Source organism: Rhinoraja longicauda, chromosome 1, assembly GCF_053455715.1.
Source record: "Rhinoraja longicauda isolate Sanriku21f chromosome 1, sRhiLon1.1, whole genome shotgun sequence".
NCBI classification, from domain to species: Eukaryota; Metazoa; Chordata; class Chondrichthyes; order Rajiformes; family Arhynchobatidae; genus Rhinoraja; species Rhinoraja longicauda.
Window position 1 is genome coordinate 90796063 of NC_135953.1, and position 15787 is coordinate 90811849.

At 39.6% G+C, this 15787-nt stretch overlaps 1 protein-coding gene across 1 annotated transcript in view; it reads right to left on the minus strand.

The window, feature by feature from the left end:
• Positions 1 to 406: 406 nt before the first annotated feature.
• Positions 407 to 15787, minus strand: part of anxa3a (annexin A3a) — a 45797-nt gene continuing 30416 nt past the window's right edge. The window contains exons 7-13 of the mRNA XM_078411156.1: positions 14765 to 14844; positions 14055 to 14114; positions 11922 to 12015; positions 11740 to 11835; positions 9479 to 9537; positions 7460 to 7582; positions 407 to 627 (exon numbers count right to left, since the gene is read on the minus strand). Coding sequence (XP_078267282.1) covers positions 568 to 627; positions 7460 to 7582; positions 9479 to 9537; positions 11740 to 11835; positions 11922 to 12015; positions 14055 to 14114; positions 14765 to 14844 — 572 coding nt within the window. The 3' untranslated portion in view covers positions 407 to 567. The remainder of the gene's footprint in view (positions 628 to 7459; positions 7583 to 9478; positions 9538 to 11739; positions 11836 to 11921; positions 12016 to 14054; positions 14115 to 14764; positions 14845 to 15787) is intronic.

The following is a 15787-nucleotide window of genomic DNA, read 5'->3' on the forward strand; positions in this document are numbered from 1 at the left end:
TACAGAGATATGGGTTCTTCAATGACAACAGCCAACCTCAACTGGTATATGTATTAAACAAAAAAATTAAAAGGAAGACTTTACATTATCCACAATGACTACAAAGAAATCACAAAAAAAGTAAGATTATGGAGAAGTAATTTAAATTAAACAATTCAGTAACTGACCATCTAATTGAATAAACAACTATTAATCTAAAGTGAGAAACTGGTAAATATGATGCTGCCTATGGTTTAGATCTAATTCTAAAGCTTGGATCTCTAATCTGCAAGCAGCGTCAGAAATAGACTGAATACAAGACCTTTAACTTGTTGAATGTTTATACAATAAGATCTAGAAATAACATCCGCTTCCTTTCGGAGTTTAACATCCCCCAGGGGAAGCTGAGTGCAATCCATTAGTTGTCACACATTTAAAACTGACAAATTAAAGTTCAAATCAGTCGCTTATTACCAGACAATCACACTTACATTTTCCTCAAATGAAACAATTCACAAATAATGCTGATGTAGTTTTGACTGTACAGTCCAAGAATGCCATCGACTTGTTCAGATGTACCAAAACTGTTTAAATGCGTTTTTCACAGATACAGAGCAAAGTAGTCCTGTAATCCCCTGACGTTTCATCCTAAAACCACAAACAAATATTAAAATATTATTAACATATAAATTTAGGCACAGTTGAAAATTATAAAGTACAGCTGCCAATCAACTTCCATAACTCTAATGCCTCGACTTCCTGAGAAGATTGCGGAGATTCTGTCTGTCAGAGAGGATTCTACAAGAGGACTCTTGAACTTCTACAGGTGTTCAGTAGAGAGCATATTAATTGGCTGCATCATGGCCTGGTTCAGCAACTTGAATGCCCAGGAGCGAAGAAGAATGCAAAAAGGGGTGAACACTGCCCAGTCCATCACATGTTCTGATGTCCCCAGCATCGAAGATATTTATAGGAGTGGCTCTGTGAAAAAGGCAGCCAGCATAATCAGAAACCCACACCACCATGGCCATACACTCATTTCACCACTGCCATCGGGAAGAAGGTACAGGAGCCTGAAAACTGTAATGTCCAGGTTCAGGAACAGCTTCTTCCCTTCAGCCATTAGGCTATTAAACACTACAACCTCCAATAAGCTCTGAACTATACAGAGTCGGGGGCATTGGTTTTGTCTTTTTGCACTATTATTTGTTTGTTTTTTATGCGTATGTACACTGATGAGCCAAAACATTATGACCACCTGCCTAATATGCTGATGGTCCTCCGTGTGCTGCCAAAACAGCACCAACCCACCAAGGCATGGACTCTACAAAACCTCTGAAGGTGGCCTGTGGTATCTGGCACCAAAACATTAGCAGCAGATCCTTCAGGTCCTGTAAGTTGGTTGGTGGAGCCGCCATGGATTGGACTTGTCGATCCAGCACACCCCACAGTTGCTCAATCGGATTGAGATCTGGAGAATTTGGAGGGCAGGGCAACACCGTGAACACGTCATCATGTTCCTCAAACCATTCCCGAACAATGTGTGCAGTGTGGCAGGGCGCATTATCCTGTTGAAAGAGGCCACTGCCATCAGGGAATACCATTACCATGAAGGGGTGTACCTGGTCTGCAACGATGTTTAGGTAGGTGACACGTGTCAAATTGGCATCCACATAAATGGCCAGACCCAGGGTTTCCGAGCAGAACATTGCCCAGAGCATCACACTCCCTCCACCGGCTTGTCGTCTTCCCGCAGTGCATCCTGGTGCCATCAATACCCTCGCACATCGATGAGCCTTGGGCGCCCAACACCCTGTCACCGGTTTGTGGTTTGTCCCTCCTCGGACCACTATCTGTAAGTACTCACCACTGCTGACCGGGAGCACCCCACAAGCCCTGCCGTTTCAGAGATGCTCTGACCCAGGCGTCTGGCCATAACAATTTGGCCCTTGTCAAAGTTGCTCAGGTCTTTACTCTTGCCCATTTCTCCTGCATCCAACACATTAACTTCAAGAACTGACTGTTCACATGCTGCCTAATATATCCCACCCCTTGACAAGTGCCATTGTAACAAGATAATCAATGTTATTCACTGTGTGTGTGTGTGTGTGTGTGTGTGTGTGTGTGTGTGTGTGTGTGTGTGTGTGTGTGTGTGTGTGTGTGTGTGTGTGTGTGTGTGTGTGTGTTTAGAAAACAATAACTTTTCTTTCTCAATTTACAGTGAAAATGTTTACATATTCTGTAGTGCTGCTGCAAGTAAGAATTTCATTGTTCTATCTGGGACATATGACAATAAAACACTCTTGACTCTCAACATAAAAACTCCACAGAAGAAATTCCTCTCATTCCTACAGATACTGACTAGCTTCTTGCAGCTTACATTTCAGAAGAACACCTTGCCGTCCTCTGCTACAGTTCAATCTTCCTTTGCTCAGAGTATCGCCTCTGTGAATTGTGAGAGCAACTTAAGGCAGGAAAAACAGATGCAAGACCCAGCGACTGGGGAGGAAAATGGAACTGGCGGTTTGTGAACCAAGGATGAAGTGTGAGAGAAAAGGATGATGCAGACTTACTGGTGCTCAATTTGTGTGAGATGCAAAGTAGGGTGCAATACCACTTAAATAACTTGCATCTCTATAACATTATGCTGCAAATAGTTTAAACACGTTTGTGCAGATTACTTCAGTCCTTATTGCATAAATCAAATGAAGACTCACTTATCTCACTTATTAGGAATCAGAGGCTCTTTGGTCCACTGAGTTCGCACTGCCCCATTGATCACCTGTTCACGTTATTCCACTTTCAAATCCACTCTGACACACGAGGGGCATTATATAGAGGCCAATTAACCTACAAACCCCGTACGTCTTTGGGTTGTGGGAGGAAACCAGAGCACCCGGCAGAAACCCAGGCTGTTTTAATAACAACGCGCAAACTCCACACCCAAGGTCTGGATTGAACCTGGGATTCTGCCGCTGTGACGCAGCAGCTCCAGTAGCTGTGCTAATATAGTAACAAAAAAAATGCTGGAAACACTCAGCAAGTCACACAGCATATGTGGAAAGAGAAAGAGTTAACTTTTCAGGTGGAAGATCTATCTTCAAAATTGGAAGAGAAAAAAAAAGCTTTAAATTGCACAATGGGATAGATAAAGCAAAGGGAATGTCCCCGATATGATGGGGCGAGGTTAGAATGGTCATGGTAATAAGCTCTTGATGAAGTCATATGTTAGACTACGAGGGAAGTTAAAGAGTGAGAAGACAAACAAAGGAACATGTCAAAGCTGTAAAATGTGGGCCTGTAGCTGTGGTAATGGCATGCAGTTAATACAGTGTCAGAAGAGAAAGAAATTAAGTTTATATTGCTAATGGATGACCCAAAGGACCATAGCCAATTCAGATACAGGCAGAGAGAATAAGTCTCCTGAAATTGTAGTGCGTGATGCGAGTCCATAAGGCTGCAATATGCTCAGATGGAACACAAAGTATTGTTCAAGCTTACTTACTTACTTTCTTACTATAAAGTGCCACATGCATACAGTTTAGAATGTGAGCTGTGCAGAGAATTAAAGTGGCAGGCAACTGAAAGATCAATGTCACCCATGTCAACTGAACACAGGTGCTCCACAAAGTGGTCAGCCAATCTGAGTTAGTTTCTCCATTGCAGAGGAGCCCACATTGTGAACACCAAATGAAGTGTGCCACTTTGGAAGAAGTGCAAATGAATAGCCGTTTCATGTGACGAGACCATTTAGATTACTGGATGGCAAATGGACAGGTGCCTCCTGTATTTGCATGGGAAAGTCCAATGAAAAGGGTGGAGGGAGGGGGAGTGGTGCATGGTAAGGTTTGAGATGAAATAATGGACCAGGGAATTGTGAAGGGAACAGTCCCTTCAGAAGTCTGAAATGGAAGAGTAGGGGAAGATGTGCCTGGTGCTGGAATCTTGCTGGAGCAAGTGGAAATTGTGAAGGATGACGAGATAAGAGGCATGGACAAGGAAGAGTAAAGATGAGAGCAGAGATGCTGAAACTAGATGATTTACAGTCAAGAGTTCTGTCAGCTATGGTAAACCTATTATTCGGAAGGAAAAAAGGCATCTTAGAGGCGATTCTCCAGGAAGACTTACTGGACCAAGTATGTTAAAGGTAGAAGAACTGGGAGAATGGAATCCTTATTGGAGGCAGGATACCGCACCTGGAGTACTGTGTGCAGTTTTGGTCTCCAAATTTGAGGAAGGATATTCTTGCTATTGAGGGCGTGCAACGTAGGTTTACTAGGTTAATTCCCGGAATGGCGGGATTGTCATATGTTGAAAGACTGGAGTGACTAGGCTTGTATACACTGGAATTTAGAAGGATGAGAGGAGATCTTATCGAAACGTATAAGATTATTAAGGGGTTGGACACGTTAGAGGCAGGAAACATGTTCCCAATGTTGGGGGAGTCCAGAACAAGGGGCCACAGTTTAAGAATAAGGGGTAGGCCATTTAGAACTGAGATAAGGAAAAACTTTTTCAGTCGGAGAGTTAATAATCTGTGGAATTCTCTGCCTCAGAAGGCAGTGGAGGCCAATTCTCTGAATGCATTCAAGAGAGAGCTGGATAGAGCTCTTAAGGATAGCGGAGTCAGGGGGTATGGGGAGAAGGCAGGAACGGGGTACTGATTGAGAATGATCAGCCATGATCACATTGAATGGCGGTGCTGGCTCGAAGGGCCGAATGGCCTCCTCCTACACCTATTGTCTATTGTCTATTGTCAGGAGTCTATTGGCTTGTAGCAGATGTATGTCACTAATTTATTCCTTGGATAGAAACAGAGAGATCCGGATGTGTTTCACTAACTGATATCTTGAGACAGATGCTAAACCATCCAGAATGGGTAGGGAAGTTTCAGGGATAGACCAAGAATTGAGAGCAGGATGGAAATTGGTTGCAAAAATAATGACATTTTCAAATTACAGTATGCTCGAGTTCAGGAAACAACTTCAAAAAGGTCTTGATCAGGAAGTTGAAAAAATACTTTTCTATTTTTAATCAATTGGGTAAAACACAAACTTTTGTATTTGAGAAGGTAACAGACTGAAATAATGCTGGACACTATTTTCATAATGCATACAGGAAATGTCATTGCATAGGCTCAAAGATATACTGCACTCGCAGCAGATGGGAATCCATCAACGGGTTAGGCTTGAAAACAGGGCCCCACGTGAAGGTCATCATTGAGGCAACAGGAGTAATGGGTTATCCTGTATCATGATTCTTAGTTGACTTTTTGGCTTAGCTGCAAGGTCTCATTGCGGCATTCCATGAAACACAACTTGTTGGTATATGCTGGCAGCAATCCAGGTCTCTTACAGATGGTGCAGGGGTCATAAAGGTTGGATGATAGCCTAGGTCTGTTTTTTTGTCATTTTGCTGAAAGGTTGTAGTTATTGCTGGAAAAAGAGACATTTATCATCCATTTATAGTTCCCCTGAACAGAGAATTTAATTGCATAGGTGGATCTCGAACCACACATTAACCAGAGTGAGTCAGGAAGTTGGATTTCCTTCAGTGAAGGATATAACTGAACCAAATGGGATCTTATAACATTTCAGTGGTTTCACGGTCACCAGTAGGTCAACTTATTTAAATTTAAATTTTCTATCTGTAATAATGAGAATCAAATCTGCCGCAAGGAATTGATAATTATGAATTATGTAATAATTTACAGTTGAACAAAATAATAACGTGTTTGCTGTATATTAATTTTGTAAATAAATAACAAAACCAATGACATCCCAACTAATATTTCTTGCAGATTCATCCTCAACCATTTATCATCCAGGATTTAACCAAAATGTATGTTACATGATCATTTTTAAATGAAAAATTATGAGAATAAAAACATAAAAATCAAGTTAGCAACAGAATATATTTATTTTCCTGAGAATAATTGTTCTGTAAACCACAGTTTATTTAATGGCAAACAGTAAAAAATATTGTTACGCTGTTCTTTCGATAGGAAATATTTCCGCAATTCATGATACGTGAAAATTCTCAGAATTATTTTTTCCCCTCACTGCCCTATAATTATGGGTACCCTACCCTCTGCAGAAAGTAATTATCATTGTCAGGTATAAGAGAGAACAAGTGGATGTAATCAGTAGTAAGGAAGGCAAACGCAATGCTGGCATTTATTTCAAGAGGGCTTGTATACAAAAATAGGGATGTAATGCAGAGTCTCTATAAGGTGCAGGCCAGGCTGCATTTGGAGTATTGTGAGCAATTCTGGGCACCATATCTGAGGAAGGATGTACTGGCCCTGGAGAGGGTCCAGAAGATGTTTACAAGAATGATCCCAGGAATGAGTGATTAACATATGATGAGCATTTGACGGCACAAGGCCTGTACTCACTGGTGTTTAGAAGGATGAGGGGGGACCTCAATGAAACTTACCATATAGTGAAAGGCTAGGACAGAGTGGATGTGGAGAGGATGTTTCCACCAGTGGGAGAGTCTAGGACTAGAGGTCATAGCGTCAGAATTAAAGGATGTTCCTTTAAGAAGGAGATGAGGAGGAATTTCTTTAGTGGTGAATCTGTGGAATTCTTTGCCATTGAAGGATGTGGAAGCCAAGTCAATGGATATTTTTCAGGCAGAGATAGATAGATTCTTGATTAGTATGGGAGTCAGGGGTAATGGGGAGAAGGCAGGGGAATGGGATTAAGAGGGAGAGATAGATCAGCCTTGATGGAATGGCTGAATAGACTTGATGGACCGAATGGCCTAATTCTGTTCCTATCACATGACTTTATGTGATTTTAGTTTAGATTTTAAAAGGGATTTTGAAAAGGTCCCATATGGAAAATTGGTCAACAAGGTTAGAGCAGATGAAACTGAGGATAATATTGAGAGTTTAGTAACCCACAAAAGATAGGGAGTGAGAATAAATGAATCTTTCTCAGGTTGCAATTTGTGACTTGCGAGGGATTGATGCCTCAGTCACAGATTTTCACAATTTATGTAAACAACTTGGCTAAGTAAATCAAATATCATATTTCCAATTCTGACAATGATATCAAACTAGCCTTCCATGCATTACAAGGGTGCATTAACCTGGAGCAGGTGGTAGAGGTCCAGCAGAGGATACATGGCCTGAACCAGGCACAGACTGAAACCTAGACATGTGCTATGACTTGAGTGCTGCTCTGTTCATTGCACAAACCACCTCATATGTTCATTGAGGAGGATTAGTGGTTTCCCACACATCACTGTCCGACATCAACTGCTATTTCATTCATCCCAGTACTGGGAAGTATTTTGGCTTTAATTGAGGATGATGGCAGAGTTGGATACAGCTCTTGTTGATCTGAGAGATATCCGAAACCCATCACTATCAGCTCTAGAACATGGAAATAGTCAAAGAGTTTTCAATGACCAAAATTGAGGGAAACCAGTTGAGACAAAGCAATATTTACAGTGAGAATATAAGATCTACCTCGATGGTGGAATACAAGGATTTGCCGTAGGCTTTCATATATTCATCTTGAATGTCCAGCAGATCCATTTCCGATCTACTGACCAAGATTCTGGAGAGAGTATGCTCATCAGTGCCAAGACCCTGAAAACAATATTATGCATAATAATCATCTATACATGAAGCATATCTACATGCAATATTTCTATATTTGAACAAATGATACACCCTATGTTAATCATAGATTAGGAATGTTGTGATTTATTAATAATGCATTTACTATTTTATATTTAGGATGAACTTTTCAATGCAATATTTATTATTGTAGTCTTATTAGTTCAGTTACATAATAATTACATGAACACAAGAAAATAGGAGCAGAAGGCCAACATGCCATTGGCTTTCTTCACTGCCTGCTGTACCTGCATGCTTACTTTCAGTGACTGATGTACCAGGTCACCCAGGTCTCATTGTACTTCCCCTTTTCCTAACATGACACCATTCAGAGAATAATCTGCCTTCCTGTTCTTGCCACCAAAGTGGGTAACCTCACATTTATCCACATTAAACTGCATCTGACATGCATCTGCCCACTCACCCAACCTGTCCAAGTCACCCTGCATCCTCATAGCATCCTCCTCACAGTTCACACTGCCACCCAGCATTGTGTCATCTGCAAATTTGCTAATGTTACTTTTAATCTCTTCATTTAAATCATTAATGTATATTGTAAATAGCTGTGGTCCCAGCACCAAGCCTGGCGGTACCCCACTAGTCACTGCCTGCCATTCTGAAAGGGACCCGTTAATCCCTCCTCTTTGTTTCTTGTCTGCCAACCACTTTTCTACCTATGTCAGTGTTCTAATTTTGCCCATAATCTCCTATGTGGGACCTTAAAGGCTTTCTGAAAGTCCAGGTATACTACATCCACTGGCTATCCCTTGTCCATTTTCCGAGTTACATCCTCAAAAAAATCCAGAAGATTAGTCAAGCTTGTTTTCCCCTTCGTAAATCCATGCTGACTTGGACCGATCCTGTTACTGCTATCCAAATGTGCCGCTATTTCATCTTTTATAATTGACTCCAGCATCTTCCCCACCACCGATGTCAAGCTACCTGGTCTATAATCCCCTGTTTTCTCCCTTCTTCCTTTCTTAACAAGTGGGATAACATTAGCCACCCTCCAATCCACAGGAACTGATCCTGAATCTTTTGAACATTGGAAAATGATCACCAATGCGTCCACAGTTTCTGGAGCCAGATCCTTAAGTACCGTGGGGTGTAGACCAGAGGTTAGGGGTGCCAAGTAAGAGCAGGAATAATGCAACATGAGGAATAATGGTAGCCACACCTGGCCCTTTCCTCAGTCTGGAGAATGCAAGCAACATGGGTCCGCTCCTCTGCAGTGTACCACCTTCACCTGACCCAGGGAGAAGTCTGCACTACTTTATCCTCTGGGAGGCTGAAAACACAGCACTCACTCCTTTCCCAAGGGGATATCTGTCTCGCCCACAGTTTCATTTCTGAGAGGATGTAACTATGGCTCAATGGTGCTGATAACGATGATATCATCTCATCCACTCTATTTCTCAAAGGGCACATCCACCTCTAAGATTTCCAGCAGTCATATTTGCTGCTCATATTACATGCATCAGCGAGAGTACCTTATCCACCTTTGCAGGAGTGTACCAATACTCCTTCTCCACATTAATACAGAACAACAGTATTTAAAAAATACAACACCCTTGCTTGTTCACATCAACAACCAATAAGCAAACTGATCTCCACCACGCCACAAAATCTCATGGCTTGCTTTTGTTTGGCAACATAATCTTTATCTTGCAAAACTGACAGTATTTTTACTTTGAATATGGGAAAAATTTGTATTAACGCAACTCAGATATTAAACAGATTAACACTTATTCTTTAGGTTAAATAATCTTGACAAGTAAACTCAATAGAATTGGTCCATGAAGTAAACTGCATTTAAAAAAAAGAAACAATGAGTAAAATGTTGAAGACATTGTGATTCCAACCTACCTTTACACTTTTGTGGATTCTATCAGCAAAGTAGGCAGGTGCAGACTTCGAGCACAGAACTGAGCCAAAGAAAACCAGAAAAAAATCATTTAATATAGCATCAAAGCCTTATCAGTGTCGCGTTTCCCTCCTCCTCTCACCCTTCACTACGAGCATATGTTTAACCAAGAACAAATAAAACAGTGAGGCTTGAGAGTTCATGTATGATGAGGTTCAAGAATATACATTACAATCTTCACATGGTAAGCTAAACTTTTATTGCAGAGGCTCCTGAGTTCAAAGGATTATGTCTCACATTTCTTCACCCGCTTTCATTTCTCTCGTGTTTATTTAGTTTCCTATGAGAAAGAACTCCAACATAAATCTTAAAAATAAAAGACACACGAGGTGGAGAGGTAACTCAATGGGTCGGGCAGCATCCATAGAGAACGTGGATAGGTGACGAAGCGACATTAACATGCATCTGCAGTTCCTTGTTTCAACACTATACACCATAATAATTTTACTTGCAGAAGTTACTTCCATTTTCAATGAAGCCGAGGGAAATAAATTTTCTTTAATTCTTCTTTGAATCCTAGGTTTCTGTCTGTTTTTATAACCCCTGGTTTTGAATCCTGCCCACTCTTATGGAAACATTTCCTCCACATCAAGTTAACCAAATCTTTCCAGAATCATAAAGACTTCACTCAAGCTTCAGGAGAAAAATGCATCAACCCTTTTCAAAATCCTGATTGATTTCATCTTTTTATCTAGTCCTTGAATGGTGTCTTCCTCTTCCATCAAATGTTGTTGCATTACTGATTTTACATGGTGAGGTCATAGAGATTACCTCTCAGCTATGGGCAAACACCTCAATGATAATGAACCCTTTCTTAACATGGGGCTTGCAGCTTCAATAATGGATGTCTTGGAGTCTTGGTTCTACACAGAACCATCATCATTTCTTATCAAGAAACCCAGCATGATGTACAATGATGTGAACATGGCTCATATTGTGTCTACACATATTGTGTCTACACACATAATCCCCCTTTATTAGAATTTTAGGATATGTATACTTTCTCCACTTCCTTAAATTCCAAGTGTGTAGGAAGGAACTACAGACGCTGGTTTACACTGAAGATAGACACCAAATGTTGGAGTAACTCAGCGGGACAGGCAACATCTCTGTAGAGAAGAATGGGTGCCATTTTGAGTCGAGACCCTTCTTCAGACCCTTCCTCCAATTCCTTCTCTCCGGAGATGCTGCCTGCCCCGCTGAGTTATTCTAGCATCTTGTGTCTATCTTCCTTAAATTACAAAACTTATCATGGATATAAGAGTAACAGAACAACTTCTACTTTGGGTTTAGCATAACAAATGTCTTACAGGAAGGATTGTTATCAATCAAAGATTGATGCCCTGTTATATATAAGGATATGAAAGAAGATCAAAAGCTCAATCAAAGTGATTGGTTTTAAGAGGTGTCTTACAGGAGTTAAAAGGTGAAGAGACAGAGGGGCTAACAAGGAAATTCCAGAGCTTAGGGCCTGAGAGATTGACTGTAAATGGTGGAGCAATTAAACTTGGGAATCTACAATTGGTCAGAATTGTAGGAACATGGTAATCTCAGAATGTTTCTGGGGACTGATTTAGTGCAAGTCAGTAACATTTTAGTTAGTTCCAAGCTCCTCAAATTTAGAAAGACATTGTCAGGCAAAAAATAAGAAATTGCAATGCTATAATTAATAAACTTATCTTTCAATTATCCATTCAATTTCACAATTTCCTTTCGAGTCTATTATTTTTTGGATCAAATCATTGGAAATTTGTCGAAACGGCGTGTACTTTTCTAAAAACTCGATGCTGACTCAATAAAGAATTGGTCTTCATTGTGTAGTACTGAGGATAACATTTTCAAAAACACTTTCGCTTTCAATATTCCTAAATTGGAAGAGAATGGAATAAGCCCTGAGCATCTCAGATCACTATCCAGCAATTAATTGGAAGTGGAGGAGGAAGTCAGTTGAATAAACCCATCTGGTCAAATATACACTGCCCAGGCTCAAATCTGCTCTTTCATGCGGCACCACAGCTCAGTTATAACCAATGGCAGTAACTACTTTCACAAAGCACCCAAAAAATGTCTGGAACAAAAAAAAAGATAGATTCACCTTTGGAAGGAGGAAGTAATAAAAATCAGGAAAAATAGAAATGTGCACACACAGTCACCTGTACACATATAAATCAACAATGCTGAAGCTTGTGTCAGTTTAACTCACCCAATGACAACATCAGGCTCTTCAGATCTCCAGACATTTCACTTGTAATGCTTTCTTCTATGGTCTTGTTTGTGATGACTTTATATTCATCAAAAGCTAACACAAAGAAAATCACAAATATACTTCATTATTTTTATTCAGATTTTGGAGGGAAATGGAAACAGTGTCAAATGATCTCTTACTCATTTGGAGCTGCGAAGGACTCCTTAAGCACAAGACCTCCATAAACTTAATTTCATCTGTTCCCAATCTCTTCACACCAGCTTTGAAAAGTGCCTGGAATATAACATTAAAATGGTTACAGTAATGGCTACAACTAGAGTGGTTGTAACAGTGAAACATGCTGGTGAGAACCCAAGGAGTAGACATCATAAACATTTTTTTTTCATTCTACATTTTTTTGAGGGAGCCAGTGAAATATAGTTTTGATTGAGAACTAAGAATACATTCATCTTATGCTAAAAATGGGGACATCACTTGCTTTTTACTTCATAATGACCAGATTATGAAATCACAGGAATAAGCAAGAAGAATTTGAGATCTCAAAATGGAATTTTACTAATTAATCATTAATTATAGAAACAAAAGTCTGTTTGTTGTCTATAATGCACTCCAAAGACAACTGCATTGTTTGCTGATTGAGCACAAAATGAAACACTTGCAGAGATCTGAATGTCATTAGGAGAGAAGGATTTAACAATTTTGCTGCCCAATTGTTGGAGACATCACTTTTTGAATTTCAGTGCATGTATTCCATTGATATCTTATGTCGTTTTTCTGAGGGGCAAATATCCTACGCTGGATTTACCTCAGATATTCTAGCAATTTTGCATGAAGGTCCTGGCATTTCCTTCATTGGAAAATCAATACTTCTGAACTGATTTTTGCAAACAAATAAGCCCAATTATCTTGAGAAGTGCTTGCAGACAGGTTCTCAGAACCCTGCAGTGGAGCACCAAATCCCCAGCATTTATTCTGGATATCTTTCATTGAATCTAATCAAATTAGATCAAGTGCATGTTCATCAACTTCATTCACTTTAATGGAAAGGAATGAACGTAACAGTGAGAACTAGATTTTCAGAGTTTCTTCATTGAGTTAATTATCTCTAATTATTGTTAAATGTTTTCCTTCTTTTAATGTTTAATTGTTTAAACCTGGTGGTTTAAAGAGCTGCCAAAATGTTTCTGAGGAAGGATATAGTTCAGCCCCGTGATGGCATTCTGACTAAATGTCCACCTTTGTGCAAGCCTCACTGACTACTCTGATCAATTCAGGAAACCACTGTTAGAATGGGGTTAGGAGGGAGAGATAGATCACCCATGATTGAATGGCGGAGTAGACTTGATGGACCGAATGGCCTAATTCTGCTTCTATCACTTATGACCAGAGCCACCACTGTTCAGTATGGGTGGGTAGGGCAGCAGTGAGTGACGATGGGTCGCCATTATCAGTAAACTGCAGCACATCAGCTTTGATAAATTAGAAGGTGATTCATTCAGGAGAGTGGGCAACAGCTTGAGGAATTCATTGCCAGAGGAATACCATTTGATGCCACTCAGTCATGGTATAACAATGCAGAACTATCCTCTCATTCCTAATTTTATTTCAAATGCCAGATGCCAGATAATACAAGTTAATTCAGCAGAGTTTTGCTTTCCTGAAAGTGGAATGATTCCACCAGTAGCTGTCTCGCTACTTTATGGACACTAGCAACTGGTGGCGTGATAGAGGGATATAAATTAAGGGTGAACTCTAATCAATATTTGGAATAAACAAAAAGATAATTGCTGTTTATAGATTCTAAATTTTCAGCTAACTTTTTGTATTTGTACAGCTAAAGGAGTGCGTGTTGAAACCGAATTGTAAGTATCAATTAGTGCTGTCATTAAGTGGGAGAGGAGTTGCTTTCCAATCGTTATTTGATCCAAGTTGCTCCTCGCTCGAATGAAACTATTTGACATAATCACATTATTCAATTCATATGTCTGAATAATACCACAGTATTCTTAATGATTTTATTTTGTTTAGCAGTTGATGAATTCATATTTTCCATAACGTAGCATCATATTTTCGATAGTGTAGCTCTAGTTAAAGTATAATGAGAATGATCAACAGAAGATTCAATTAGTGTGCAATGTAGCTCATTTCAGAAATGGTTGTGGTGAAGCTCAAATGCCAAGGTGTCACTTTTGGAAACTGTATTAAAATAGTGGGTATATTTTTGTAAGTGGTGCTGAGGAGTATTCAGGCAGCATTTTTAAATAATAATAATAAGCCATTAATTAGACTTCTTAATTTATACAATAGCCTACCTCTGCATCGGTTTTAAAAAGTCTTTCATCCACACCCTGGCAGTTTTCATCCCTGCGAGCCTGGTATTAAACAAAATAATGATATTACACAATATCTACTCAGTGATTGTGTAACACTCAGTATGAAAGATGCTCTGATGTCCTAAAACTTGGATGCCAAACTCTTCCTGCAGGCATTTGGTCTTTTATCCTCTAAAATGATTTAGTTATCTTTCAAGTTTGATCAAAGTCTCAACCCTAAGGGAATAAAGAGTGTTTTATTTTGCCAGATACTGATGTACTGGCTGAATGTTTTCAGGATTTATGCCTTTTTTTAGTTTTTAGAAGTTAATTACCTGAAGGAATTTAGTTGAAAACCTAAAATACTAAAACAAGCCTGCAATCCAAAAAGCTTCCCAGCCTATTACTGGCTGGCTTGTTCCGCTCTTAAAATAGTAAATGTCCTCAAAGAAAGTAAATCATTTGAAGTGATTGCACTTCAAAAGTAATTGAAATTTGTAATGCACCTTGAATATCCTGCAGGCATGCTAAAGTGCTGTATAAATAAATTCTTAAGTCATCCATAACATGATTATGCACTCTTGTGGATGGTATATTTTGGTAAAATTCATATGGACCTTCTCAATTGTGGTAAAGAGGTTTTCCAGCTGCCTGTGTGATAAAACATGCAATGGGTTGATTTGCAGAGAAAGAATTATTTGATGCAATACCTCCAGCAAGATGAGTAAAGTTCTTTTAAGATCTCCTGATGTTTCTTCAGCAATGTCCTTTGCCAAGTCACTTTTATATTCTAGGAAAAGATCATTTGTGGAGAACGGTGTAAACATTTTATTCCCCTTCACAATCACAAGAATTACAGAAAGCAAATATGCCTGCCTGTGGTACAAATTAATTAGTACAACTAGAAATGACAAGAGTCCAACTCTAACATCACAATGAATTGAATAAAATATATTAAAAATGAAAAATTTGAAACAATGGAGAATATTAATTTAACTACATTTGCAAAATATATATAAAGTTTATTGATAAAAAAGATATCAATAACATAAATATATTAGCTGCACACAATTATAAGTCCCAACAGCACAGAGCATTACTGTTAAAAGTCTAGTGCTGATGAAATTATTCTTAACCACCAAGGCTGAATACATTATGTTAAAGGGGAGTTGAAATTCATCGGTACTGGTTGTTCAGTGTTAAAACAGTGTTAGCATCTTCCTATCTTGTTTTTGAAAAGCCCCAAAAACTTAACTAAAAATTGTGCAACTTGGTTTCAGAAACCTCAGCCATTACGAGTCAATTTTTTCTTACTAGCAGCAGGGGATTTTGCAATTTTATCCTCAATCAGCAGCCCTTAAGGAGCCACACCACTCGTCCAGCTTCTGGGTGTGTTGACAAGGGATGAGCATACTCCAAAGAAAGGAGGGCAGGTGCTTAGTACTCGTGGAGCACAGTGTGTGTGTGTGTGACAATAGACAATAGACAATAGGAGTAGGCCATTCGGCCCTTCGAGCCAGCACCGCCATTCAATGTGATCATGGCTGATCATTCTCAATCAGTTCCTGCCTTCTCCCCATACCTCCTGACTCTTCTATCCTTAAGAGCTCTATCTAGCTCTCTCTTGAATGCATTCAGAAAATTGGCCTCCACTGCCTTCTGAGGCAGAGAATTCCACAGATTCACAACTCTCTGACTGAAAAAGTTTTTCCTCATCTCTGTTCTAAATGGCC